Genomic DNA, 26,147 nt, shown 5'->3' with positions numbered 1-26,147 from the left:
ACATGGGCGGTTTTTATGAAGAGATCCCGTGGAGTTATGAACTGGTTGACTAAACCTTGGATCATTTAAGAAATGTGTCTAATTACCGTATATATTAACATTGTTAATATAATAATTAGATAATAACGATATAATGAATTGATGTTGAAAAGTGAGGTTCGTACTTGAGATACGCACATTGGATTGAGTTGAGTGCTCCCCGCGCCATCCCCACCGTGCCAACACGTCCTAAAATATTGACCAGGCACAATGCAACACTCAAACCACCGCCGTCAAGAAAAGTGAGTTTAAGGCAAGAGATAGGAGAACTTACTCAGTCTCCAGCATTCGAGGATCGTGGCATGCTTCGACGCTGATTTGTCGCCCGATCTGGTCTCGTCGCTGCTGGGCTTTCATTTGCTACTGCGTTCGGACCATGGCCATTGCTGCTGGCGATTTGGCTGTCAGTCGTGCTGCCCATCGAACATATGAAGCCGTCTAGTAATATCCCAGGATACAAACTGTGACGGGATTGGAAGGAAGAGTGGCAATGTTGTATTGTGTTGCATGCATGCGCGAACTCCATTACCATTCGTCAATAGAGTCGATCGGTCGGATGTGTGAAGCCAGGTCATTTTTCGCGGCTTCTCCAATCTTGTCAAAGATTTGGCCGAGGGGCTTGAGGTGAGAGAGGAGGAAGAGATACATGGAATCAAAATCCGTCCGCGCTCGGTCGTGCACACTGCACATGGGTCGGTACTCTTGACGCCGTAGTGAGACATAGAATGGCTCTCAAAGCATAGTCCACGGCCTGTCTTGTACCTCCCGGCCATCAGTCTGGAAACCCCGAATGATTCAGCGGTGCTGCTCTGTCTTTACCTGCACACGACCTCCGGAGGCCGGCGATACCCCCCATACCAGCTATTCTGATCCCGCAAAAGCTCGTACACGACCACCGGGACGCTGCCGGCTCGACCCGCATCCAACCGACGTCCGGGTAAGTGGATCCCTCGACACGGGGTTCCACAGGTCACTCGCGCGGGTCCGGCCTCAGGGGCTCCCAATCCTTCTACACTTCACAAGTATATCGTCGTCATCTTCGCTTGCTTCCTCGCCACTCTCGTCCACATCCAGCCGAAAACACTCCAACGCCTCGTCATCTACCCAGATACAGTACAGATATCACTGGGATAAACCCGCTGCAACCCCACCCCCTTGCTCCTGCGCCACGGCACCGGCGCCGCACCATGCCGGTCGTCCAGGAGATCCAATCTATTGTGAAATTCGAGCGAGCGGCGTGTGCAGCGGGCCAACGTCGCGAGGAGCCGGGATCATGAAACGTCGTCGTCATCATCATCATGATTGGCGGCATCAGCATCAGGGTAGGTGATGCTTCTGCTGGTCCTGCGCCTGTTATAGCAGCGTTAGACGACGAAGGCCCAGACACGGTCGCGATCTTCGTGCAGGCCGCGATCAATGCCGTCGGCAGTATTATGTCAGGTAGGGCTTGAAGGTGTGCGCTTCGATGGTGCGCCTGGAGCTGGGAAGGACAGGTTGCGTGTAAGTAAGGAAGAGGAGTTCAAGAAAATAAGTATGAGTGGGCAGGTTTTCTTTTAGTGCTTCAACTAGGCTAGAACAAAGAAAGCGGGTTTGAGCTGAGGAGGGTCTGCTGTTCCTTAACTACCGACTGACCCATGTGATTGGCTCAGTGTGCTGCTATGCATAAGAAAACGTGTACGGAGTATTACCCCCTGGGGAAATACCTGCCCCATTGCGGTATAAGACCAGGTAAAGACCAGGTACAAGAACGTAGTAACCAGAGCCTAACGCCTTAGCGTGACTCGGCATACCTGCAGAGCTTCTACTCAGGCGCCAGGTCTTATCCTGTTCAAAACGTTTTGGTCCCTGATCAATTGACCCTTTGCAATTTACGCATGTTCAACAGGGGGGGCTCACGTTAGATCATCGATTGCCGCCCGTAAACATGAGTATCCAACCTTATTAAACTACCTGGGTACGTACTTCGTCTAGAAGCATACACGAATGTGCCTACCGATACGTCCTAGTACGTTGCCTCCCATGGCCCGTTACATTTTGTTCCCCTTGACTCTTTGAGCTTTTTTTATTTTCCAAGCCAATCAAGCCACCCACCCCCTCTAAGTTTGACTGATGCTCTGTGACGCATTCAGCACATCCAGGTATTCGTCGGACAAAGACCGTGTTTTCAGCAAAAACGAAGCTTGTTTGGTTGGAACACGGTACTCCTGTTTCCTCAAGCCTCCTTCCACCAAAATCCGTGCTCTCGGAACATGGATATCACCGGCAAGCCAGGCCGGCGATCGGGAGCGCCCTGGGACGTCTTCACGCAGGACTTCTTCGACCTTGTTCGGCGAGAGGGCGCAGACACGGGCGTGACGTGATCCTGGCGGCCGCCGGGCCTTTGGAACGGGCGCTCCGGGCCGATGTAAATTTGAATACCGATAACCAGGCCAACACCGCATTTGAGCAAATGCTATAGGAGATTGGCAACATTACGTGTCAGGTGACAATACCATGCCGAACTAGCCGCTGCCCGGTGATAGAAGGGATGCTTTGAAGCTGGAAGAAATTGAAGATTAGGTTGGTTGAACTTGCGCGGTATCAATAGAGGGTGATATCATGGAAGGATCAGGTTGTAGTCCCACGTAATCAGACAATTGGCATTATGGTTCCAAATATAGCCGCGCGCTTTAGGATTGATTGCAATGGCTGAGTCACAAGCCTTTGCCTAATATTTTCCATTTTTATATTAATCAATGTCAATCCTTTCTCTTCCGGGTGATAAGACATTCTGGACTCTACATGCTTAGGCAGCAGTCACAAAAGTGGTATGGGTAGCGAGGGGATGCAGCAATCAATCATGTTGCAGTTCGAACTCAGTATGGCAGCATGCTTTCAGAGGATGACATCAGCATCATAGCTCACGTCAAGGAGTCCGACTCACCACGCAACGTCCAAGAACAAATGAGGACGAAGTATGCTGTCTGAGAAATGGGTTGCGGAAGGAGCGAGATTGATTGTATCGCATATACTTTAATTTCCGAGGTTGCCTAAGTTATTATAAACATTCTATAATCGTTGTGATGCTCGTGACTAGACTGCGTGCCCCGTCTGCCCCTCAAACTTTGTTACATCAGCAGTGGCCCCTGTAGATCGGCCCAGCTTGACCTTGAACAGGTTGCGTTCTCTATCCCAGGTGTATCCGACTGCCATATAAGTATCGCCTAGTTGTATAGTCTCGCCATCGACGCCGCCTGGAGTGCAGTTGGCAATGAGAAAGGAAGAAGCCTGTGATATCGGGTAATCTGCGACGTCACTTATTTGGATCATCATGTCCAAACCTTGTCGACGGACTTCATGGTCCTGGCAGTTCTCGATAAGTCGGGTAAGTATCGGGTTCAGCTTTTCTTTGAGGAGAGCCTGCCGAACAAAGCCATACCCCTCCGGAGTTTCAACCACAGCCTGCACTGCGTGTCTCGCTATTTTGAGAATGTCAAGGCAGTCCTCCCTGTACAAATCCCAGCTGCAACCATGAAGGAAACACTGTAAGAACACAACCCCGAATTTCGCATCCAATTGATGAACTATCAATCGAGTACAATCGGTGGGATGTGTAGCTATGCCAGCCAAGGATTCGAGACAAGTTCCCCACTCCTGCAGCTGACCTATGACAGTCACGAATTCGCCGGAGAAGTGCGCCATCGTGCACACTCCCGTGGACAGCGAGCTGACAACGTCCAGAATCCAAGTCACAGCACGGGAGTAGAAATCGTTGAAGAGTCTGCAGGACTCCGATGCCGAGGCGTGCCTATCAGGCATCGACACACGAATAGGGATAACGATTTTGATCTTCGCCATCTCCAAATGGTTGGCAGCGGGGCCCATTAGGCACATCACCACAACCATTCGGGACAAATACACCTTCGCCTCTTCTATGCCCTGATCATCGACGGAAGCAGCGATGGGAAGCTCATCTTGCATGATACGGTGCTTCAAAATTTCGAAACCCATGTGGGAAACCTTCCGAAAGGCCTCCAGATTGCCTTGCAAGCCCTCGAATAGCGTTTGCAGCATGCAATAGATCAAAAAAGTCCTAAGCTGCATCCGGTGTTCTTGGTCGGCTAGTTCCGTCCGGACCCGTTGTAGAGCTATATTGTAGTATCTCAGAGCGGCTCTATACTCTGCAGACAAATATTCTACCGACTTTCTGGGCTGACTCTTCACTCTTAGCTGATGCATGGCAAGATCCATCGCACCAAGTGCCATAGTGAAGTATCGGACGCCTTCGTTCGAGGCTGACTCCCTGGGAACGGTTCTGAGCCAGAAATCGAGGCAGCTACCCATAGTTTCCATATTCCTGGCAGGGGCCACATGAGCTACGAATCGGTGGAAGTAATAGTCAGCTTCGCGGCTGTCTATGCTACCGGGGCTTACGCCATCGTTTGACGGCTTGGGTCGAATGCCTCTAACAGGTGCGAGTGCGAGTGCCTGCTCCCTCTCGCGGCGGGAGGGCACATAGAAGCATGGAATGTCCAACCTTAGGCAGCGGCTGCAATTTGGTCTATCCTCAGAACACCGCACGTGTGACACCTTGCACCTTCGGCACCCATTTCGGCCTTTGGGAGCGCTTTGTCTTTTGCGGGTTGCGGGTGTGGGTGCAAGTTCTGCCATAATTAAGGCGAGCGTCACCAGATGAGAAGTAAAGCAGCGCGCCTAAGAGAGTGTTTTGGTCGTGTCCATCAGCATCATGATTGAGTTGCTTAGAATGGAGGAGAATACGACGCACGGGCGCTGGCTAACTGCGCTGACGTGAGAAACTACGGAGATGGGAATGGGCGCATGGGTCTTTTGCAGCTGGACATAGTACTCCTGATTGTACGTATTCGTATAGGCCACCGTCCACTAAGTTGACGGATTGTTAAGTGCCGACTTTCTTGAAGCTGGTTTCTCACCTTGTCCAGCCAGGCGGCTGCCAGGGGCATGCTGCTCCGAGCCTTGCTAGCGCCACAATGCCCAGGTGTTCCTCCAATATCACTTTTCACTCTTGGATGGGGCCTAGCCAGGCAACTTCAAGTCCTGTTATTTTGTGACCACCACCCTCTGTTACCTGAACACGCATATCGTGGCCGTTTCCTTACATGGGGCGAGTCGTATTGGTCGTCCTGGTCGCAACGGCTGGTCGTATCGGCGTGTCCTAGCTTACGTTCGATGACTGTATACGTTGGAGGGCTAAGTGCCGGATGGTAGACCAAGCCTGGTAGGGCTTAGTGGCCAACAGTGAAGATTCAGGGACTAACTGCAGTCTCTGATTAGACGGTCGTCTTGTTTCTGCAATACAGCGTACCATACGTGCTAAAGTGGGAACTATGCTGTCCCCTGCGACTTAATTGGCTCAAGTGACTTCTGGATGCGCTGTTGTATACTAGCTCCGGCTCGTAAGTGATAGGTTCTTCTGATGGGTGCTGTGTAAAAGAACTGGACAAGACATGTGAAATGTTTGGATAAGAGATATTCCATGGCGAGCATGGAATTAGCTTGACGTTCAAATAGAGAATGCCTGTCGACGCTAGAGTTTCACTATATAACAGAGACAGTTTCCGGCCTCTTCCTAGCATAGTACTCTTCGGCTGCAACGTGGTCGGCATAGCGAGTACTCGCATTGGCCAAGTCCTCAAGTACCCGGCCGTCATGTTGTCTTATTGGAAAAATCATGCCAGAGATATTGAACCCGTTGCTAACAGCCCATAGTGACTACCGACATGGACCCGTTAGCACGGACATGGTTCAAGTCGGCAGGAGCTCTTGGACAAGCAGGCTGGAGTCCGTGCCTCCGGGGGCTTCTATGGTATCCGTGGCTACCTGTTCATCGAATTATTTGTGGGACTTGGACGTTGTTAGACCAGCCCCGGTTGGGACATATACCCGATAGATACAAGCCGCCAGATATGGATGGAAGTATTGAATATGAAATAACTTAAGTTAACTTATGAACGATGAAATATGAACTATGAAGGTGCGGATACCCCGCGCCTTTTCGCGTCTGACAGGGCGCATAAAAAGTTTGGGTGGGGTGAAATGTCAAACCGTCCGCATTGTCGTCACAGCCAGTGCAAAAAGTTGTCGAGGCCACCTCCCATATTCAACATAGAGCATATCCGAGCCTCAAACACCATGGCCGCCAAAGCTCCTGCCGACGAGCTGCAAAAGCTCAGTGGTAAGTCGTTTGCTCTGTTGTAACAACAGCGACCTCGCGCAGCCATAGCCATGGTCGGCATGGTGCTGATCCCTTTGCTAGTGGCTGAGACCGACGGCGCCGCCAACGGTAAGCCAGACGTGAAAGCAGCTACCAGCGGCAACCTTGCCGAAAACTCCGATGCCGAGTCCGACGATGATGCCGATGAGGGTGCCAACGGCCCGGGCGGAGAGGGGGCCGCCAAGAAGAAGAAGAAGAGAAAGCCCAGGAAGAAGAAGAAGGCTCCCACCGCTCAGACCGACCCCCCCAGCGTCCTCCTCTCGCAGCTGTTCCGCAACAACACCTACCCCAAGGGCGAAGAGGTCCCCTATCTGAACGAGAACAGCTACCGGACCACGAGCGAGGAGAAGCGCCACCTCGACAACCTCGACACTGACTTCCTCGTGGATTACCGCCACGCCGCCGAGACCCATCGACAGGTCCGCCAGTGGGCCCAGAAGAACATCAAGCCTGGCCAGACCCTGACGGAGATCGCCAATGGCATCGAGGACAGCGTCCGCCGTCTGGTCGGCCACGATGGTCTCGCCGAGGGCGACGCCATCAAGGCCGGCATGGGCTTCCCCACCGGCTTAAACCTGGACCACATCGCTGCGCACTACAGCCCCAACGCCGGAAACAAGACCGTCCTGCAGCAGAGCAACGTCATGAAGGTCGACATCGGTGTGCACGTCAACGGAAGGATCGTTGACAGTGCCTTCACCATGTCCTTCGACCCCATGTACGACAACCTGTTGACGGCCGTGAAGGAGGCCACCAACACCGGTGTCAAGGAGGCCGGCATCGACGTTCGTCTGGGTGAGCTTGGTGGGCTCATCCAGGAGACCATGGAGAGTTACGAGTGCGAGATCAACGGTACCACATACCCTATCAAGTCCATCAGAAACCTGAGTGGACACACCATCTTGCCCTACAGCATCCACGGCACCAAGAGCGTGCCCATTGTCAAGACCAACGACACCACCAAGATGGAGGAGGGCGACGTCTTCGCCATCGAGACTTTCGGCAGCACTGGAACCGGAAAGGTCTGGGATGAGGGCGAAGTCTCTCATTATGCCTTGAATCCAGATGCCCCAACGAGTGGTCTGCGCATTGCTTCTGCCAAGCCTCTCTTGAATGTCATCAAGAAGAACTTTGGTACTCTCCCTTGGTGCCGAAGATACCTGGATAGAATCGGACAGGAGAAATACCTGCTCGGAGTAAGTTTCTCCCACCTTTGCTGCCCTGCCACCAGGCTAACATAAGGTAGTTGAACCATCTTGTCAAGACTGGTGTTGTCGAGGACTACCCTCCTCTGGTTGATAAGAAGGGTTCCTACACTGCTCAGTTCGAGCATGTAAGTACACCCCAAATGCACACACTCGGGCGCCACACTGACTATTCGTAGACCATCCTGCTGAGACCGACCGTAAAGGAGGTCATCAGCCGTGGCGACGACTACTAAGTTACTAGACTGTTGGATAACCATGCAGTCGACTATATTGATGCACACAAGCAATAGTACTCAGTGATTTAATGCTACTGAATGAGTGAACGAAACTATCTACAAAATTTTATTTTTTTCACGAGGTTCACAGCCCGAAGCTCCGCGATCCTTCTTGAACCCTTCCACCCCGAGTCTAGCATAGCTCAGTCATGGTTGAGCACCGTCCCACTCGCAAAGTGGTTTAGATGACCAAAATGCCGTGGTTTTCCAACAAAAAAAAAACCGGACTCCTGTATGTTCGGGAACCGCCCAAGGTTCAATCACTGTATCCAAATCCTTTAGCCAGGATATTACTACTCATGGAAGCGGCACAACCCCCCTGAAAACCACATCATCTGAGTCATGGCCCTGTTCTCATTTATTGTTTAGGGCTTATACGCGTTTGTCCGATATAGAAATTGGCCAAGGAGACGATACCAGGTGTTCTCGGGAATTGATGTTTTTAAGTGACTGCTATGAAAAGAACAGAGCGTTGGCGCCCATCTAGAAGAATCTAAGAGCAAAGAATCCTCGCCCAAAATGTCCCATACCTTTCATATCTCCACATGCCCCAGAAGAACTTTTGACCTCGGAAGTTGTCTTATCTTGAGGCAACCCTCTACAGAAACTTCACGCTCTCAATGTGCTGGGCATAGCAGTTTTCATTGCCAGCGGGGACATCGTAGAAGTTGCCAGACTCGTTGCAGTTATCAGTGTTGTAGACACGCACTATGACACTCAAGGCGTTAGTCTCGGACCTTTTCGAGGAGTTTTTATTTATTTATCTTATCAGAGCACAAAAGGGGTTGCGCTGTTCATCTGGAGAGGCTTACGGGTGCGGGTGGCCAGGTTGTCGGCGAACAGGGTGCTGTTGTAGCCAAAGGGGATGTTGACGTCGAGGCAGGTCCCGGCGGGCTCCTGGAGCCACACCGTGTCCTCGACCCACGTCCCGTCACAGCCGCTGCCGCTGTAGAATCTGGCGTAGATGCGCGCGGCGTCCTGGCGCTTCTCGCTGGGCAGGGCCTGCACGCTAGCGGCAGCAGCAGCGAAGAGGGAGATGATGCTGGAGAACTGCATTGTCTTTGGGGATTTCTTTTGGGGGTTTGATCTGCCGGGAGAAGTGCTTGGCTGTCTGTGGTTGAGGAGATCTGAAGGATGTTCTTTCCGAGTTCTGCTGTGATTAGGGAGTGAGACAAACATCAAGTCGAGAGATCCTTCCCCTTTTATAACCCAGAATCGTGCAGTCTTGATGCCGTCGCGCGGCACTGCGGAATATCAGTAATCGTGCTTTGTCTGTTGCATCACGGTATGAGGTGAGAGGCGTTCTCATCCTGTCAGCCACATGACTTCGTATTACCAACGGTTCTGCATCTTCTTCGATGCATCCTACCCAGAATATGTGGTGGGTTAAGCCCGCGGCGCTGTCAATGGTTCGAGAGGTACAGCATTGCTTGTCGATAATGCAACCTCGACAGCATGACATTCCGGATCTGCGTGTCATACACACTCGGTCAGTCTCGCCGGGCAAATACTTCTCCCAAAACGCTTGCTCGCAGTTGCAGCGCTGAATCTCGCAAAGGTTATCAACGGCACATCGCCGTCATGCTCCAATATATCTGGCCACAGGCTTGCCAGCGTCATACAGTCAAGAAACATTCACGTTCCCCCACCCCCGGCAAACCCTTCTGCTCCGCTTCAGTTTCTGCTGGGGAATGTCCACAGCCTCACTAAGCAAAAAGCCGATCCGGCCCAATCAAAGTTGCACTTGTCACCGTGTGCCTGAAAGTTCCCAAAAGCCTCTGCAAGCTTCGTCGCAGGGCCTCTCTTAGTCGTCCACCGCGAGCTCTGAACGGCGCCAAGAAAGGAAGTGTGGCGTTTTTCGCGAACCAAACCCCCGGTACATTCAAACCCATCTCATCGGTTGTCGGTGTAGGCCTGGTCTTTATTGTTCGGTCTGAGGTAAGAAAGGGAAAAGGGCGCGCCACGCATCGGCTCCCGGCCCGGCTGATTCCCCCTCTGCACCGCACGGTCGCTAGCGACCAGGTGCAAGCTACGTAAGCAGCCCTACCCAGAACCGAGGACGAGAACAATGTACCCGTGGCGGGATGTCACCCAAACAGATTGCTGGAATTCTCCGATGTGACAGAGGATGCCTGCGAGTGCCGGGGTCCGCACATGGTTGTGTGCAGCTGTTCTCCGGGCCGTGTAAGCAGGTTCCTACAAGTCTCTCGGAGGGGTGGGGGCGGAGTGCATGGTACCTTTACCCGTCGTGTGGGCGGTGCGCATAAAGTGTGTGGCCTTCTAGAGAGGAAGAGCTTGCCACAGCTCAGCGAGTCTTGGCGAGCCCCGTCCCTGCACCGTATTTATTGCTTGAGACTGTGGACACCTCTTCTCGCTTGGAGCGTTCGAGTTGTCTGGTATCTAACGTCGATGCATAATTCAGGACTTGGTAACTCGTCGTGATGTTCGTAACATGTTTCAATCACAAATCGGTCACCGGGACCCCACATCACACACCATGACTAGATAACATGGATCACAGGCCATGGCATTCGAGCTCGATACCAAAAAGATCCGATTCGCCCAGGCTAACATAGCCCAGATAATATTTGTGTGATTACTCCAGCTTGCTTTGCTTGTTGATTTGCTTTTCTCAGAAGATCGAGTTCCTTATCGGGTAGCCGTCTTCTCTCCAGTATGGCTCTTTGCAGGTGTTTTCCCGCCTGAATGCCTCGATCTTCTGCGTCTTCCAACCGGACATCCACCTCCTGCCTCCGGTCGACGGCTTCTTGGCTCCCATGCGGAACCCGTTGGTGCTGATGCGGCACTCCCCATCCGACCAGAGATACTGCCAGCAGTCCTCCCTGTAGCTACATGCTCGCTTGCAGCTCTCGAGCGTATGCGGAGATCCTCCAGGATTCTCGATGAGGTTGTCTGCCAGGTTGTCCCAGTCCTCCCTCTCATCCTTCAGGCCACCCGCAGGAAACGCGAGTTCCGAGATCTCTTCAAACAAGAGCGGTTCCTACGAGACACCTTGTTAGCACCAGATCAAACAGCAGTTTTTAATACGGAAGGGGGCGTCGCCTCACCGCAGGGTTCTTCCTCTTCTGCTCAAAGTTCCAGATCATGGTCCGCTGACGCGGCTGGAGGTGATGGAAGGTGATGACCGGCTGGCACCAGCGGTCTGGGCCGTATGGTATCGACCAGGGCGTCTCGCCGTTGAACCACGGCCACTGGTTCTGCACCTCGACCCCCACGTACTTCTTCAGGGCGCGCCCAAGGACGATATCTCCGCAGCAGGCATTCTCTAGGATCTTGTCGTTGCGGCTGGCCATCTGCGCGTCGTCCCCGGCAAACTTCTTCAGGAGGGCGCCGGAAATCACGAACCCGCTGCCGCCGTGAGCGAACCAGTGCGTGGCCGCCTGCGCTTCGGATCCAAGGTAGAGACTGTCGGCCGGGTCTAAGCGCTGCAACCACAGATTCAGGTTGCCCCAGAAGACATAGGTGTCGGACTCGATGAACAGGTACCATTCGAGATCCGGGTGCATGGCCCAAGTGTTCTGCACCATGTGCATGAACTTGTACTTGTCCAGGTTCCAGACCACCTTGTGCTTCTTCGCGAGTTCCGAGATGTCCTGCCCCGTGCTCTGGTACTCCTGCTGCAGGCGGTAGATCTCGAAATCAGGATGGTTCAGCTTCATTTCCTCGTCGATATCCTTCAGTGCATCGTGGAGGTGATGAGTACCAATCGTCTCCTCCAAGTCCGAAAAGATCTCCAGCCGCTTCGGGCACGTGAGACTCGTCATGAGTTGTGGCAGAAGCTTCTCGTAGGCCTCTGTGGCTCCCGTCTTGACCACGACCAGCAGGTTCCCGGGATCCGGGAAGGTCTTGCATCGCACGTCTTCGTGCGTCTCGACCACATGGTACTGAGGACTCTCTTTCTGGACGGGCTCATCGCCGTCTAATGCGTGAGGGTGCCAGTTCTCCTGCGACAGCGATGCGGATTGTTGTGTGTATATGTAATAGACCGAGACCAAAACGACCGGGAGGACAAAGATGAGCGGAACACGCTGGCTCAGCAGCCGCTGCAAGGCGCCAAGCATTATTTGGGGGTAGTGGTGAGGAATCCAGCCAGCCGCCGTTAACCTTGAGTTAGTGAGATAGCAGGACCAATTATTTCCATGCTCGCAGGAATGGCTGCAATGCTCACATTAGTATTCGCACAGTCGTGATATATAGAGACGTGATTATGAGTGACTGGCCGCTGACCAGCAGCATGAACTCGTCATCGTCGATTTTTCAGATTGCGACGCCCGGGCTCCCGTTAGCACATCCGCCAGATTCAGGGGTTGTATCCACTTATGGTACTAGCGCGATGGTGTGTACATGTGTAACATGCATAGGTACTTTCTACGTCAGCGAGTTTGGATCACATATACATGACTATTGACGATAGAGAAATCGACGAGGATGCAAGAAGTCACCGAGATATTATCACGAAACCCTCTCGGATACTATACATGCTGGTGGAATGGATAACAATCGAACTTTAATTAAGAAGGGGTCAAACGTGGGAGCCCCAAGACCGAGAACCTTTTTATCCTCAGAACTTCAGAATGGCTGTTTATACTCGCTTTCGAGGTTGGTCTTGTCGGAGCTAGCGACTGAGTCAACCTTTGCCAGGCAGTAGGCTGTCTATACTTCATTGCGGATCGCAATATGGTAAAACCGCGGATGCCGTCAGGACGTCGTGGTAAACAAAGCACTTGCATGACCGGGTGAGGCGGACCTTTGCTCGCGCTTATGTAGTAGCTGGGTCGCATCTTCCAAACCCGATTTGACACTCACTAGCGGCACACCAATAGTAAGGGTCCAACCCACCGTAAGGACCACAATATCCCGCGACACTGCAGCATAGATCGTCAGGACAGCGCGTGTTGAATTCCTCACCACAACGATTATCGGTGCTGATCGGGATGCCAGCCTGTAGCAAATACAAATTCATCAGTATCCGAATCCAATAGAGGCTCAGTGGGATTTCCTTACCGGTTCTTTCTGGTACAGAGTGAATTGCAAGTCGTCAAACCAGGTTCCTCCAGAAAAACCTGAAGCAGCCAAAGCCGCCACTGAAGGTGCATAGACTGTAGCGAACCGTACTGTATCGACATTTTGGAAGTCCGCACTGAGAGTAGCTGTGATCATGTCCGCGACCAGGAGGCGTGCATTCGGGGCGAACGAGAACGCCTGGGTGGCCACCCTGCGGCCAGCTATGTAGCCAAAAGCCGCCAAGTTGCAACGAGAGATGCTATAGGGAACACCGCTCTTACCGACTACGCATCCCCACTTGAAGGATTCCAAGGTGAAGTTGCTAGTTGTCGAGCCGGAGTAGTGAGCCTTGATGTTGGGTGTGGGGGCACCCGAGACCAAAGATGTGAAATAAACAAGGCCGTTAGGTCCAGAAGGTGGGTTAAAGCCGAAGCGAACGGCGCCATTCGTATCCTGGGGATTCTGGACATCTAGAAGGGAGTTTAGCGGGCGGCATCTCAGGTCAAACCGGAATGCAGCCTACAGAAACCACCATTGAACCTCAGTCCTCGGTAAGTATCAAGAGACTGCCCAATAGTGCGTGGGCCGACTACGATGTCGTCGAACCCATCAACGATTGTCTGCGCTGCAGCGAGGGCCACCGTGCTGGCGAGAATAGTAAACACACGTTTCAACATGGCGACAGGCTGCTAATAATATCTTGATTAATGAACGACAGTATAGAGGAGAGGTTGCAACCTTACTACCCAAACGACACCAAATGCCACATCCTTATATGCCTAAATACTTCAAGCATAGTTCACTTACCTCCGCTATATCATGGTTTTTTTGCTACTGCTACCGTAATGAGCACAACCACGAGAGCAACAACACCCGTCTTGAGACACTAATGGCGTTGGCCATAACGCCCCAAGCACATCCCGAATTTTCATATGCTTATTCGCCTGGTAGTAATCATGGTGTGCTTACCTCCTCCTCCAATCAGTTGAGCATCAAATTCAGCGTGGCACCAGCGAAAGTTCTTGGGGAAAAGTTTAACCGTTAAAAACATGACACCAGTTCTTTTGTGATAGGTGCACACACTTTGTTGCCGCTCGAGAACTATCGCTAATATGCCAATCTCCACATGGAAAGATCTCAGCCTTTGTCTCTGATCATTGGCTTCAACGATTGGTCAGCATGGTCACGATATACAAGTGGTGGCTGTTCCACCGTAGCGGTGCGGATTTAACGCTTCGGCAGGGATATATGTGGCTTCAATCCACACTTCCCCGTGCTGGGGTATTGGCACGAGTAAGGACAATAAGGTTGACCAAGGATCGTTTCAGCTGCGACTGGCCCGGCCTCGACACATAGTCGGAAGACGTAAACCGGGAGGAAAGCAATTGTTATGGTAAGGAAAACATAATATGGATTATAGTACAGCTACAACATCCACCGTTCACGGGAGATACTTCACCTCAATACTGTAGGAGTTCATCATTCAACACTAACACCTGCGTGTGCAGCGTTCCATAGTGGTGGAAGAAATGACATTGCTCGTTACTGTAAGAGAGCTACGACACACTAACTTGGTCGTTCATGGTCACGGAATTAGCAGAGTCAAGGCCATGGAAGTCCATGTCGTTATGTCGTAATGTCTGGAATTGGAGACCTCAAAGAATTCCGTTGACGTGAGGCATTCGCATCAATGTTGCTCAGGGCCAAACCACACGAGCAGCGACCGAGATCTGTTTTGAACTATTGCGCATGGGAGCTAATGCGCCCCGGAAGCGCTTGGCGACTTCCTGGAAGCGGGGCGCGGAGGAGCCGGTGCAACGGACGCTACAGAATCGACTAGACTAACAAGCAAATGTGTGTGGGCTAGGCTTTTTGACGGAAAGATGCACGTGAGGTATGCGATGTGCACATGCAGTACAAAATTTGTCGCGTGCTGCAGGGCAACTGTTGGAAGAGTGAAGCCGGCGGCCCGCCTCGGGCATATGGCGGCCCAGTGGTTCTTCGGCGCGATTGTCGCCCTTGTGGCTGGTGGCTGTCAGTGTCTTGCCCATCTTTTCAGATTGGAATTGTGTCGACATTTGACGTCAACTCAGCGTGCCCTACAACAGGCTGACGCTGAGGCTTGAGCTGATCAGCCTCGAACCAAGATGAAATCACCACGACGAACGTACGTAAGAAATAGGACCCTGAATTGATGATGATGAATCGGTACGGAGTAAAAGGCCGATCAATACCACTTGTGCATGTGATGCATAATAATCTCCAGTATTTCTCCTCTCCTCTGCTGCTTCTGCTTGCCTGCCTTGCCTGCTTGCTCCAGATCAGCACGCTCTTTCTCCAGATCTGCATCCTATGCTGCCGCTAATCATGGCCGAGTCTGGATGGGAAGGAGGGTGCGGACAAAGATCGGAGACACCCCACGAGCCAATCAGAGAACTGCAAATGACCCCTTCCAAGCCCTGTTGTTTCCGTTGAATTCTCTGTCCTCTCCCGGGCTAGTCCGTGGAAGGGCTAGCGCGCGAGAACTGTGGCGACCCGAGAGTTCACCGCGGCTTAGTGCGAATGCGGGTTGGCCTCTGCGCGTTCCCGGCTCAAATCGATAAGGAATTTTTCGTGGTTGACGCCGAACGGAGAGGAGAGTTGCGAAAGGAGAACAGCGGGAAGCGAGGAAGCTCTTTTTTTTTTCCTTCGTCTTGCCTTTAAAGCGCTCATCCCCGTCGCTTCCCTGCCTTGCAATCAACGCCACGTATTACATTCATTATATCAACAGTCACGACCTTGTTTCTGTCTTTGTGTTATTCACTCATAATCAATAGAGATCCCGCCCAGCGTCACTTGTTAATTAATCTGCACCTCGGACGCTTCCCCTCGAGAGGAAACTCTGCGCCGTAGTAAGCCGCCCCTCTGCGTCCTGTCGACTTGCCCCGGCACAGCAAACAAACCACAACCTTTTTGGTTTATCGACACATCCATCCCCTCGACTCTACTGCATCGACGCGACAGATCAAAATGAAGGTCTTTTCCAACTCTGTGACTTTCAACTACTCGTGGGAGGAGGTTTCCATCGCCAACTGGCAAAAATACGGTCCTTGGAACGACAAGTCGGCACATGTCATCGCGGTCGACACCATCAGCCGCGATGTCGACCCCGCGACCGGCATCCTTCGCACTGAGCGACTGATCACCTGCAAGCAAGCCGCCCCCGAGTGGCTCAAGTCCATCTTTGGCGGCATGGACACAAGCCAGGTCTTCGAGACAAGCTACGTCAACCCCGCCGAGAAGACCGTCACCATGGTCTCCCAGAACATCACCCTGTCCAACATGATCAACGTCCAAGAAACCGTCGTCTACAAGCCTCTCAACGCCCACCAGACACAGTTCACACAAGACGCGAGGATTACCGCTCTCTGCGGAGGATGGCAACGCATCAAGAACAGCATCGAGGACACCCTCGTCACACGCTTCAGGGAGAACGCCGCCAAGGGCAAGGAGGGATTCGAGGCCGTCTTGGCCATGAGCCGGATGGCATTTGCCGAAGAGCGGGCAAAGCAGTTCGCATAGATGGATGTTTACGATACCCACGACCTCTCCAACTCTACTGCGTCGCAGTTGGTTTTGAGATTCCGCATATCCTTTCAACAAGCACTCTGCATAGATGGTTGACATTGGCGACGGCGTTTTAGAGACTTGGCAATTGTTTTTTTTTTGGGGGATAAAAAGTATGGAGTTCCGGTATACCCACCAAAAGTTAATAGATTTGGTGGATTTTGGTTTTGAACGTCTTTACCATTCCGCGAAGAATTAGAAGACATGATAGAGACTAGAGATATAGAGCAGAGACCTCTCACATAATGTCAAACTCTCCTCTGATGCTACCGCACACATGCAACATCTGCCGTCCTACACCCCACGGGTATCATATTTGTGTAGTGTCCTGCTTCACTTGTGCGTAGCCTTCTGCTCGCACTTGTCTTGGTAATACCTGAGTGTCTTACTCGTGTCTTTGTCCAACCCACCGGCACCACCCTCACCGTCTAGCACTTTCTTCACAAATGCCGCTCCCTCATCATATCGCCTGAAGAAGTACAACTCCTCCACGGCGTGCAGCAGCGCCTGTGCCTCCGGCTTCGCGACCTTGCGTCCTAAGGGTAACCTGATCTCCTTCCATATCTATCCGTGCGATCCCTGTCAGTGAGTCATTCGAATCTCATGCCGACGGGGACAACACAATCTTGAACAACCAAGCAGCAGTCACAACACCTACCTCGCCGTTTTCAACTTTGACCGTGTAGCCCCGCTGCACGGCCTGGAACGCTTCTTCTGATTGCTCAGTCCGGGCCGTCCCGGGGATTTTGATCTTCGAGGGCTCTGCGGCCTCGGGGGCGCTGTCGTCGCCGTCGGAAAGGCCAATGGCCAGCAAGCCCGAGTCGAGATCTTCCATGCCTATGTATGGTGCATATGTATATAGCTACGCAAGATATATCTTCGATCTTCGCGATGGTGTCCTCGGGCTCTTGCTAGCTTGTTCTATTGGCCACAGGAAGAAGAGAGAGAAAAAAAGAGTGTCGCCGTCTCCGCCGCGGCCCGCTGTTCAGTGGTCCCTGAAAGCGTGCTTGACATCAGCGCTCGGTGGGGCAATTGAGGGGCAGGTTCGGGCATGTTCTTGGAGACCTGGACGGGTTGAATGGGAACTCAAGACGCTTGCACATGCTCAGAAATAGCTCTTTGTACAAACTCATCTTGTGTTGTGTTGTACTAAAGATTATATCTATACTTATATACTACACCGTTATAATCAGCTTTAGCCACAATGGAGGAACAAGTGCGCCGGCTCGTTGATCAAGCGTGGCAGCGCTACCAGAGCACTCCCGAGGACCATCGTCTCAGTGAGTCGCCCCACGATAACGTCCAATATCACATATTAAATTCGGGAAGATAAATTGAATGATGCCGATTAGAAATGATTCGATCTAATCCCGTATAGTGATTGCGATAGCCGGAATGCCAGGCTCAGGTATGTGGTATCCCTCGTCTCCAGACCGTCTGCCTACACCGTCGCTGATTCCTGCCCAGGCAAGACACATCTGGCTAAGAAAGTGACGGCTCGTCTGAACGAAAGATGTTCAGAATTGTACCCTGGTTCTGGACCTGTTGCTGCATACTGTCCCATGGACGGCTACCACTGGCCGCGGGCTGTCCTGGATACGTTCAAGGACCCCAAGGAGGCCCACGACCGACGGGGCGCCCCATTCACATTCGACGAGCAGTCGTTTTTGAAACTAGTCCAGTCATTGCGGGTGCCTCTCGATAAGTCCAAAACGGTCCCCATCTACGCACCGTCATTCGACCATGCGGCAAAGGATCCCGTGGACAATGACATCGAGATCCAGCCCGGCCACCGGATTGTGGTGTTTGAGGGCAACTACGTCTGCCTCGACGAGGGCTCTTGGAGGCAGGCGGCAGACCTGATGGATCTCCGCTGGTTTGTGCAAGTGGACGAGAATATTGCGCGGAAGAGGCTGGCGGACAGGCATGTGGTTGCCAAGATTGTGACGAATAGGGAAGATGGGCTGAAGAGGGCGGATGGAAATGACATTCCGAATGGGCAGCACCTTGCAGCGCACAAGGTGCCCAATATCGATGAAATCGTGTTTAGCCTGGAGGATGAGGAGTGGGCACCGGAGAAAGAGGACGAGGAAGATAGGGCTCAGCCATAAGGAAGCGGGTTGACAAGATACGAAATGCAAAGTCGTCGCGGTATTCTCAGCCAAGGTGGAATTAACCAGGCTAGGAATCTTACCTATCGTGCCTAGGTTCCTAAGTACACGTGAAGTATTCGACCAACAGAGTCGTGGTGTATTTTGAGGCCCAGAGATTCTACTTCTTCGCTATATCAAGCTGACTGCCGACCTTTCAACACTTGCTTTAACAGTCTTTTTCTTAATGTAGCCTCCACTGGTAAATCTACCTGGTTCTGGACGATAACCGTATGTGTGTTTCATTTTTTCGATTCCATCAGCCTCGTCGAAGCCAGCCCAGACTGCCCGCCCTCGATCAGACTCTGGACGATGTGGTCAACAGCGACAGTCAGCCGGCGATGGCTGAAACGATTGGTACAGCAGACAGCGCCTCTCTCCAATTCATGGATGTAGGGAGTCTTGTTAGTCAAGGGCCGTTCAAGAATCGGCAGTCGACTGTGCTTAAAATATGTCTACATATTTCTGGTTCTGCGTGGACTGTAACATGATATTTACTGCCTGTTCGGTGACTAAGTGCGTTTTAAGAGCTATTCTAGAGAAAGATCTACTTTTACGCCAGCCGAGGACAACAATTAGCAAGAAGGGGACGCCACTCTTCCCGATGGAGGGCCTCTCAAGTGCGATGCTGCAATGATAGTTTCGTCCAGTAGCGACTTCAGAGCCTTGTGCGAGTGTTTGTGATCCATGCAAGGCAAGCCTGCTGGCTGGCCTCCTACCTGCATTAGTGTGGCATGGACGAGGCTGACTGGCTCCAACTTGACTGCTGTGATATAAAAACAAGCCAATCAAGCTAAATATCTGATGAGCTGGACACGCACACGCATTAGTTGTGAGGCTTGGCGCTCTTCTTGATCGGATCAAATTGTGATCGCCTTGCATGCATCTTTTATTGCTCTAGCCTGACAGACCTGCCTTCCCCGAGGTTTGTTTCTTTCCTATTCGACCAGAGCGAAGATGGGCATCAGAAGTGTTGCATATTCAACAGTCTCGCCCAGTACAGACTTCACTTTGTCTCGTATTATCCTGGAATCCTCGATCTCGCAGCCAGCACAACTGCCAGTGATCGAATGTTCTAGGTTAGGCTTTCCCCCTCTCATTACTCAGTCAGTAGTCTAGTCCCTAATTAAAAATACACAAAAGTCTAAGCCCGCCCCTCAGCCTTTCCACAGATCGTTTCGTGGTAAAAACAACATCGTGTCACTATGCCTACCAAAACCGTTTCTCAAATGACTCAGACAGCCGACAATAATGTGAGCGTCGCCTCTACATTTGAAGCATCCCATCTAACCTTTCGCTCGAACACAACCGGCTCAAATAACAGTATGGTATCATCCGTCCCAAGTACTCCGGACGAGTTAAAGGAAATACATACGGACTCCGGAATCATACCTTCAGGTACCTCGTCAAACGTAGGGCAAAGTTGTACTGTTTTGCGCGCACCAACAAATCATTCATATTCCCCAACATCCTCTGACATAGATGTTCTGGAGGATATGTTCGATGAGTTATTAAGAATTCAAGCTACAGAAGCGAAAACATGCCCGTCGATCACAGGGTCTGAAGATGTTAAATCAGATTCAGAAGCTTGTGTTGTGACATCATCCAGCTTGGCCTCACTTCGAGCAGATAAGCATTTGGAATCGCAGAAAAACTTGACCTTTGATCAGCTGCCGACAGCTCTTGAACGTCGCCTTGATCTTATTTGGCGTAGGTTTTCCAGTTTCAATTTTGTCATTGCAACTTGACTGGACTAACTGGGCATACAGCAAGTATTCCTGTCGGGCTCGAGAAGGCTCCGCTTATAGTGTTGTGGGAAACCACTCGTGCGGCTTTACATTGTGAAGTCGACCTTAAGGACTTGAAGATTGCCTATGATGATAAGTGGATAGATCAAAACACATTTTGGGAATTCCTTCAGTCGCATGACGCTTTTAGGGGCAAGTTACTTCCTCAAGAGTCGGACCCTAGTGCTTGGTCCGTCGGCCATCAGGAAAGTTTTCGATCAGGCAATAGCGCGGTTTTGCTAAAAGCTTCTGTATCTATTGAAGAAAAAGCAACGCCAACCTTCAAGTTGCGGCTTCGACCTTTGCAGCTTAGCAAAAGCTGTCGACTCCATAGACGGTTCGGCTCGGATAGGTTCCTTGAGATCACTCTCCCAACAATTGACTCATGGAACTCACTGAGTTCCCCCAATGCGAGGGAAGTCACTGCCCACTGGCTTACACAAAAGCTTCATCCCATGGTTGGCCGGAAGTGGACAGCTTTCTGGATCGGTCCACCACAATCCTCTCAATCTCTAGATAGCCCTGCGCCTGGGTCGAAGCCATTGGTCCAGCAGAAAATTCATTTCTTCGCAGAAGAAGGGATTGGTCTTTCTTCAAGCCAATTACAAGATTCTCTTTCCTCGAATGAAGCACCATCGTCAAAGGTATCGTGTCGTCGGGAAGCAATGCTGAATTGGCATCTGCAATTCACGCAGAACCAAGATCAATGCTATCTAAAACTGTTCTCCCGTATCCAACTTGGTAAGTAGTACGCCTTCGTATTCTCCAATGATAACGCTAAATTGATTGACAGGCTTAACCAAGACCGACCCAATTGGCGAGCTGCAAGAAACCCAAATACGCAATCATGTCGATAATTTAATGTCTTCCACGGGAGAGGTAATGAATGATGGTGTTGGCCGGATATCCAAAGGCTACATGGTAAGGATACGTGACACGCTGAATATCGCATACACTCCTTGTGTTATTCAAGGTCGTATTGGCAGTGCCAAAGGGCTGTGGGTTATCGACAAGACATCGACCGATGAAGAGGACTGGATCGAGACATACGAACGCCAACGCAAGTGGAATTGTGACTGGTCCGACAATGATCAGCGAGTTCTTGAGGTCAAAACTTGGGCAGTAGAACCTCGACCTGCCACTCTGAACACACAATTTCTTCCAATTCTGGAAGACAGAGCAGTAAACAAAGCTCTACTACTGGAGACAATCAGCAAACGCTTATCAGACCACCTTAGAAACGACCTCCTTGACCTAGGATCAGCATTAGATCATCCTCAGCAGCTCAGCAAATGGGTATATGAGAATGCTCCGCGCCGAGTTGATGGCAGCTATGATGGCAGCATCCCATTTCTTGGCGGACTTCCAGAGATTACTCACGACATTCTGAATTTCCTCATTAATGGAGGTTTCAATCCACTTAAACTCAAGTTTCTCCAAGATCTTATCTTCGACCTGCAAAAACAAAAATACAACACCCTTTCGACAAAAATGAATGTTAAGCTTAACCGGTCCGCATATGTATTCATGATCGCTGACTTTGAACGCGTGTTGGGACCACGAGAAGTCCACCTTTGCTTCTCGTCCAAGTTTATAGATGGACCAGATGAGTTCATGGACCTGGATGGAATGAATGTCCTGGTCAGCCGTTGTCCTGCCCATTTACCGAGTGATATTCAAAAGGTCACTGCAGTGTTCAAGAGAGAACTCCGTCACCTCAGAGATGTTGTGGTCTTCCCAACCACGGGCGACGAGCCGTTGGCGAAAATTCTTTCCGGCGGCGATTACGATGGTGATAAAGCTTGGGTATGTTGGGATCCTGAGATAGTCAACAACTTTGCAAATTCGGTAGTGCCACCGAAACCTGAGTTGGATCGTTATTTTGCGCGAGATCAAAGAACGGTTGGGCAGATGATTCACGAATATGGAGAAAGAGACTATGTTGCCTCCATGATAGAGGCAGCATTTTGCTTCAGCCTCAAGAAGAAGTTCCTTGGTATTTGTACGAATCACAAAGAGAGGTTTTGCGCCGAGGGAAATTCCGTCAGCGATGAGGCGACCATCTCGTTGAGTTGGCTCCTCAGTGAACTAGCCGATGAGGCCAAGCAAGGCTCCAACTTGACAACTGAAAAATGGTATCTTTACTTGAAAGAGGTAGTAGCGAAATGTCACCGCCCCAAGCCTCAAATCAACAGCCCGGGATTTGAGAAAGGCACAATGTGTATTGTTGATTATTTGAAACAAACCTTAAAGGCTACAATACACGATGGGCTTAAGACAATCTATGATTCTATGACCCCACGGAAAGCAGACGGAACAGTCTTGGCTCAAAATTACGACGCTGATCTCTCAACTTATTGGGACACATTCGAGGACTGGGTGTTCCATATCTTTACCGCACAGTCGGACGAAATATTGTGCCTTGCGAATGTTCGAAACTGTCTCCAAGCTGACCTACACGCTACTGCAGTTGAATGGCGAAAGGTCATGAGACCGCAATCGAATGATACAAGTTATCAACGAAATGTCCAGTATGTGTATGCAAAATGGCTTGAGATAAGCCCACGTCCAGGAGTACAGGGCCAGCTCAATGACCGCCTCGCCAACCTCTTCGAGCAGCAAAGCTGCATACCGGTCGAGCTTCAGCAATGGAATCTGCTAAAGGCCAGCTTGACCTTTAAGTTATTTCACAATAATACCTCTCCACGATTTGTGTGGCAGATAGCGGGGCGCCAACTGCAATACATCAAGGCAATGAGAAGTGGTGGAGGAAAACCACCAGTCCTGGTTAGTGCGGAGATGCTAGCTGTGCTGCGACCAGATAGCAAATATATACAGCGTATGAGGGCTGCTGAGGAGTCGTCAAATTCGGAGACAGGATGAACCATGAAGAGACGAGCCTTCGTCAGCTTATATTGGGATTGAGTGCTTGATGAATATTGCATAGACTAGTTCTGCAAGCATCAATTAGTCCAGCGCCAGTCCAGCGCCAGTCCGAAAATAAAATTAAGTTATTTTGAAATTGACCTAACGTTCAACCACTACTTTAGTCTTGCATCTGTGCCGGGTACTAACTCTGCTAAATTGTTTAAGTACACGCTCGCAGGATTGTGGGGGCATCAGCACAGCGATAGCGAGCCCAATAATGCAGCGCCACAGAGTTGTGGAAGATTCGTGGCCCGCTTGTTGTTTGAATGCATTTATCCCAGGTTGAGGTTTCAACCTGTCCGCGTCCAGACTCGTTGCATTTCTTGGTCACCGCTTTTTTGGCAGACTCGCAAATCAGTAGGTAGACGACGTACCAAACACAAGCAAAATTAACTCGATCCTCTTCTCTTATCAGCCCTTGATCAGCTTGTCGAGCCACTCACAAATACCACGCAGCGTTCGATGCAGAAAGGCAACCAGCGAGTTTGCCTTATTGCAGATGTCGCATGTCCAGCACCTGCATTAAGGCTCAAAGCGAACGTAATAGAAGCGATTTGTCGGCGGCGCAACCCGCCATAAAGTCTCCTCCCTCAGGGATACTTTTGAGTATCATGGAGAGGCAGAACAACCACGTCAACGCCCCAGTATATGACACATTCTTTGAACAATTTCGGCATGACTCCTACACCGCTATTCGGCGCTCAGTTTAGGCGGAAAGTTTTGCTGCAAATCTTCAGTTAGAAAGCAGCGGTGCTCTCCGCGTCAACGAAGGGTTCCGTCTGGAACCGAATGCATCACGTCATCAGGGTAAGGGATATTCAATTCCTGTTTTGGCCGCTCTTGTAGCAACGGCCTTGAAGTATAGAACCTTTTTACTGAACATATGACCACTTTTAGCAAGCACAATATGTCTGCCAAACTATCATCATGCCTAGAGCTCGATGTGCTCCTCTGGAGCTCATGGCACGTTCATGTCGGATGTCCATGGTACAAGGAGATTCACCGGCATGCCGTTTTGCTTCCAGATAAACGCGGTTCGGACTGTTGTCCCGGAGGTTAAAATGATTTCTGATTCCCTACCGATAAAAGCCGCGAACGTGTTTGCTATGAAGTCTATAGGAGAAGAGCCTATTCTGTGAATGTAAGGTTGCAGGAAGGTTGGAAGGATATGCATTTACATTTTTTTTAAATTTTATTTTTTTAAAAGAAAACACTGTGATTCAAAAGTAAATCTCCAAATCGTCATTAAATAAGGGAGGGTACATCAATTTCGTCACTTCAAGAACTAAATACTATTGATATCTGTTAACTTGATTAGAAATGGGAAGCGTCGTTAGGTTGGTGATTTGTACGGTCGAGACGCTGATTCAATGATTCTTCGCTTGGAACAAGCGGTGTAGCGCTTTAAATCTATTTGACAAATTAGAACATTATCTTAGACAAAAACTGTTGCGGCGCTCGACGATTTCCTTATCATAGTCTGATCCAGTACGCAACTGGGTGGGCAATCGTTATGCAGCCGTACATGACTCTTCAGTGGTTGAGCGCATGGCCTAGCCTGCAAGCCTTTTGCAAAGAAAAGCGCATCGCTTTTGAAAGATGCGCATTTAGACGCCGCAGTGAGAGGACCAGAACCAGGACCGAGCAGGGAATCATGGAAATAAGATCTTGTTGAGCATCTACCATTGACAGGGGTGGATATATTATAACTAACGAGCCCGATTGACTGGATAGAACTGTACAGTATATGATATTGTCTTGATATACGTTGAGACATCTCTACTGGAATCTTTTTGACTATTTACCTAAGATCGGTCATCTCAACTCCCTCTAGATATCTTTCATCAACCGTCGCTGAACTACTCAGATACCAAAGGAGGAACCGCCAGGCACCGTATAGTAAATGAAATGCAGTAATGATTAACCAATAGCGGTGCAGAGTAAGACCAAAGGATCACAGTGAGTAGCCATAAATACGTAAAGTTTATGCAGCTTTTAGTGTTTTACTGTTGACCTCACCGCCATAGATCCGCATCCGAATCCGATCGCCTTATAGATCATCCCAGCGCAATGCAGTGTTTAATGCGTAGGGCAATGCCGCTTACACATGCCGTTAGATGAGGTCGGTCAAGAAATTCGGCTGTCTCTCCTACCAAACGTGTTTTTAGCATCATCTCATCAGTGTCTAGAATTAGTGAAGGGCCCCGCCAGCGATGGTTATGCAGCCGTGGACCGCTGCTAATCGATCTATACGTAGCTATTGGGAGCATTAGTCGGACTCTAGATTGAGGCTAATCTAGTCATTAAGTTAGAGTATAGAGATCTAGACTATGGGCGCAACGTAAAAGTCTACGGATGTGGCAGACAAAGAAGTCAAGTAAGTTGTATTTCGCAGCTTTAATGAAATATCTACATCAAAACATATGGCGTTATAATTTGATACAACGCTTTACACGAAATAGCTAATCACATTCTCGCCCCCACGCAGATATAAATATTGGCGAGGTTGAACATCGAAAACTCGGCTCCAGTAGTCAGATCGACGAGGGCCGAAGACGGTAAATACCGAAAGAACCACACATATGCATGTGTCAGTAGTCAGTATCCGAGGCTGGGCTTCACGGAAATCTCACGGAAGTAATCAACCGTCATGAATGCCGTCACGCTGTGCCTTCGGGTGTCGGGAACGAAAGAACCTTTCCGCCCGTTCCTGTGGGATGACAGGTACTCCAATTGAAATCAAACATGACCGACGACCGTAAGCACAAGTGCGAGAATTGCCAATTTCCTTTTGCGCGCATAGTCACGTTGGCAAGGTCCTTCAGACACTCATGTGCTTTGCTAAATGCCGAAAGTCAAAGATTCTGATCCATAATTTCGCTTTTGTACTAGGTTAG

General features: G+C 50.6%; 10 protein-coding genes across 10 annotated transcripts; 5 read left to right on the top strand and 5 right to left on the bottom strand.

Annotated features, from left to right (window-relative positions):
• Window positions 1–3,111: 3,111 nt before the first annotated feature.
• BKA67DRAFT_657880 (uncharacterized protein) lies at window positions 3,112–4,689 on the bottom strand (the record flags this gene model as incomplete). Its single annotated transcript, XM_046107187.1, has 1 exon — window positions 3,112–4,689. One exon carries the CDS (start codon window positions 4,687–4,689, stop codon window positions 3,112–3,114), a length of 1,578 nt encoding a protein of 525 aa, XP_045960252.1.
• A 155-nt stretch (window positions 4,690–4,844) lies between these two features.
• Window positions 4,845–5,296, top strand: BKA67DRAFT_253170 (uncharacterized protein). The gene has a single exon (XM_046095759.1). It carries the CDS (start codon window positions 4,999–5,001, stop codon window positions 5,263–5,265), a length of 267 nt encoding a protein of 88 aa, XP_045960251.1. The 5' UTR covers window positions 4,845–4,998; the 3' UTR covers window positions 5,266–5,296.
• An 893-nt stretch (window positions 5,297–6,189) lies between these two features.
• BKA67DRAFT_534891 (methionine aminopeptidase 2-like protein) lies at window positions 6,190–7,712 on the top strand (the record flags this gene model as incomplete). The annotated part of the gene is made up of 4 exons (XM_046099934.1): window positions 6,190–6,232; window positions 6,314–7,467; window positions 7,518–7,604; window positions 7,656–7,712. The coding sequence occupies 4 exons, from the start codon at window positions 6,190–6,192 to the stop codon at window positions 7,710–7,712; spliced, it is 1,341 nt and encodes a 446-aa protein (XP_045960250.1).
• A 220-nt stretch (window positions 7,713–7,932) lies between these two features.
• BKA67DRAFT_253314 (uncharacterized protein) lies at window positions 7,933–9,071 on the bottom strand. Its single transcript, XM_046095760.1, has 2 exons — window positions 8,567–9,071; window positions 7,933–8,462 (listed from the first exon to the last, which is right to left on the bottom strand). The coding sequence occupies exons 1-2, from the start codon at window positions 8,931–8,933 to the stop codon at window positions 8,353–8,355; spliced, it is 477 nt and encodes a 158-aa protein (XP_045960249.1). The 5' UTR covers window positions 8,934–9,071; the 3' UTR covers window positions 7,933–8,352.
• Window positions 9,072–10,386: 1,315 nt separating this feature from the next.
• On the bottom strand, window positions 10,387–11,836 carry BKA67DRAFT_657877 (uncharacterized protein; the record flags this gene model as incomplete). The annotated part of the gene is made up of 2 exons (XM_046107186.1): window positions 10,387–10,755; window positions 10,823–11,836. The coding sequence occupies 2 exons, from the start codon at window positions 11,834–11,836 to the stop codon at window positions 10,387–10,389; spliced, it is 1,383 nt and encodes a 460-aa protein (XP_045960248.1).
• A 508-nt stretch (window positions 11,837–12,344) lies between these two features.
• BKA67DRAFT_534888 (uncharacterized protein) lies at window positions 12,345–13,830 on the bottom strand (the record flags this gene model as incomplete). The annotated part of the gene is made up of 7 exons (XM_046099933.1): window positions 12,345–12,424; window positions 12,582–12,717; window positions 12,780–13,000; window positions 13,061–13,249; window positions 13,303–13,465; window positions 13,587–13,591; window positions 13,749–13,830. 7 exons carry the CDS (start codon window positions 13,828–13,830, stop codon window positions 12,345–12,347), a joined length of 876 nt encoding a protein of 291 aa, XP_045960247.1.
• A 1,958-nt stretch (window positions 13,831–15,788) lies between these two features.
• Window positions 15,789–16,340, top strand: BKA67DRAFT_515637 (protein MSF1; the record flags this gene model as incomplete). Its single annotated transcript, XM_046097744.1, has 1 exon — window positions 15,789–16,340. One exon carries the CDS (start codon window positions 15,789–15,791, stop codon window positions 16,338–16,340), a length of 552 nt encoding a protein of 183 aa, XP_045960246.1.
• Window positions 16,341–16,718: 378 nt separating this feature from the next.
• Window positions 16,719–17,220, bottom strand: BKA67DRAFT_657874 (uncharacterized protein; the record flags this gene model as incomplete). The annotated part of the gene is made up of 2 exons (XM_046107185.1): window positions 16,719–16,949; window positions 17,044–17,220. The coding sequence occupies 2 exons, from the start codon at window positions 17,218–17,220 to the stop codon at window positions 16,719–16,721; spliced, it is 408 nt and encodes a 135-aa protein (XP_045960245.1).
• Window positions 17,221–17,756: 536 nt separating this feature from the next.
• Window positions 17,757–18,496, top strand: BKA67DRAFT_515188 (P-loop containing nucleoside triphosphate hydrolase protein; the record flags this gene model as incomplete). Its single annotated transcript, XM_046097708.1, has 2 exons — window positions 17,757–17,793; window positions 17,853–18,496. Coding segments are annotated over 2 exons (681 nt in total), but the record flags the coding sequence as incomplete, so codon positions are not given.
• A 1,535-nt stretch (window positions 18,497–20,031) lies between these two features.
• On the top strand, window positions 20,032–23,205 carry BKA67DRAFT_516077 (RNA dependent RNA polymerase-domain-containing protein; the record flags this gene model as incomplete). The annotated part of the gene is made up of 3 exons (XM_046097780.1): window positions 20,032–20,245; window positions 20,305–21,063; window positions 21,116–23,205. 3 exons carry the CDS (start codon window positions 20,032–20,034, stop codon window positions 23,203–23,205), a joined length of 3,063 nt encoding a protein of 1,020 aa, XP_045960243.1.
• Window positions 23,206–26,147: the final 2,942 nt, after the last annotated feature.

Source organism: Truncatella angustata, assembly GCF_020726525.1.
Source record: "Truncatella angustata strain MPI-SDFR-AT-0073 chromosome Unknown BKA67scaffold_3, whole genome shotgun sequence".
Lineage (NCBI taxonomy): Eukaryota > Fungi > Ascomycota > Sordariomycetes > Amphisphaeriales > Sporocadaceae > Truncatella > Truncatella angustata.
The sequence above is the reverse complement of the archived record's forward strand: the minus strand, read 5'-3'. Positions and strand labels throughout refer to the sequence as shown.

Coding starts and splice junctions, on each gene's coding strand:
- BKA67DRAFT_253314 (XM_046095760.1), bottom strand. CDS start 8,933: ATGTTTGTCTCACTCCCTAATCACAGCAGAACTCGGAAAGAACATCCT. Junction 8,463..8,566: donor CAACCTGGCCACCCGCACCC/GTAAGCCTCTCC, acceptor TGAGTGTCATAG/TGCGTGTCTACAACACTGAT.
- BKA67DRAFT_253170 (XM_046095759.1), top strand. CDS start 4,999: ATGCTGCTCCGAGCCTTGCTAGCGCCACAATGCCCAGGTGTTCCTCCA.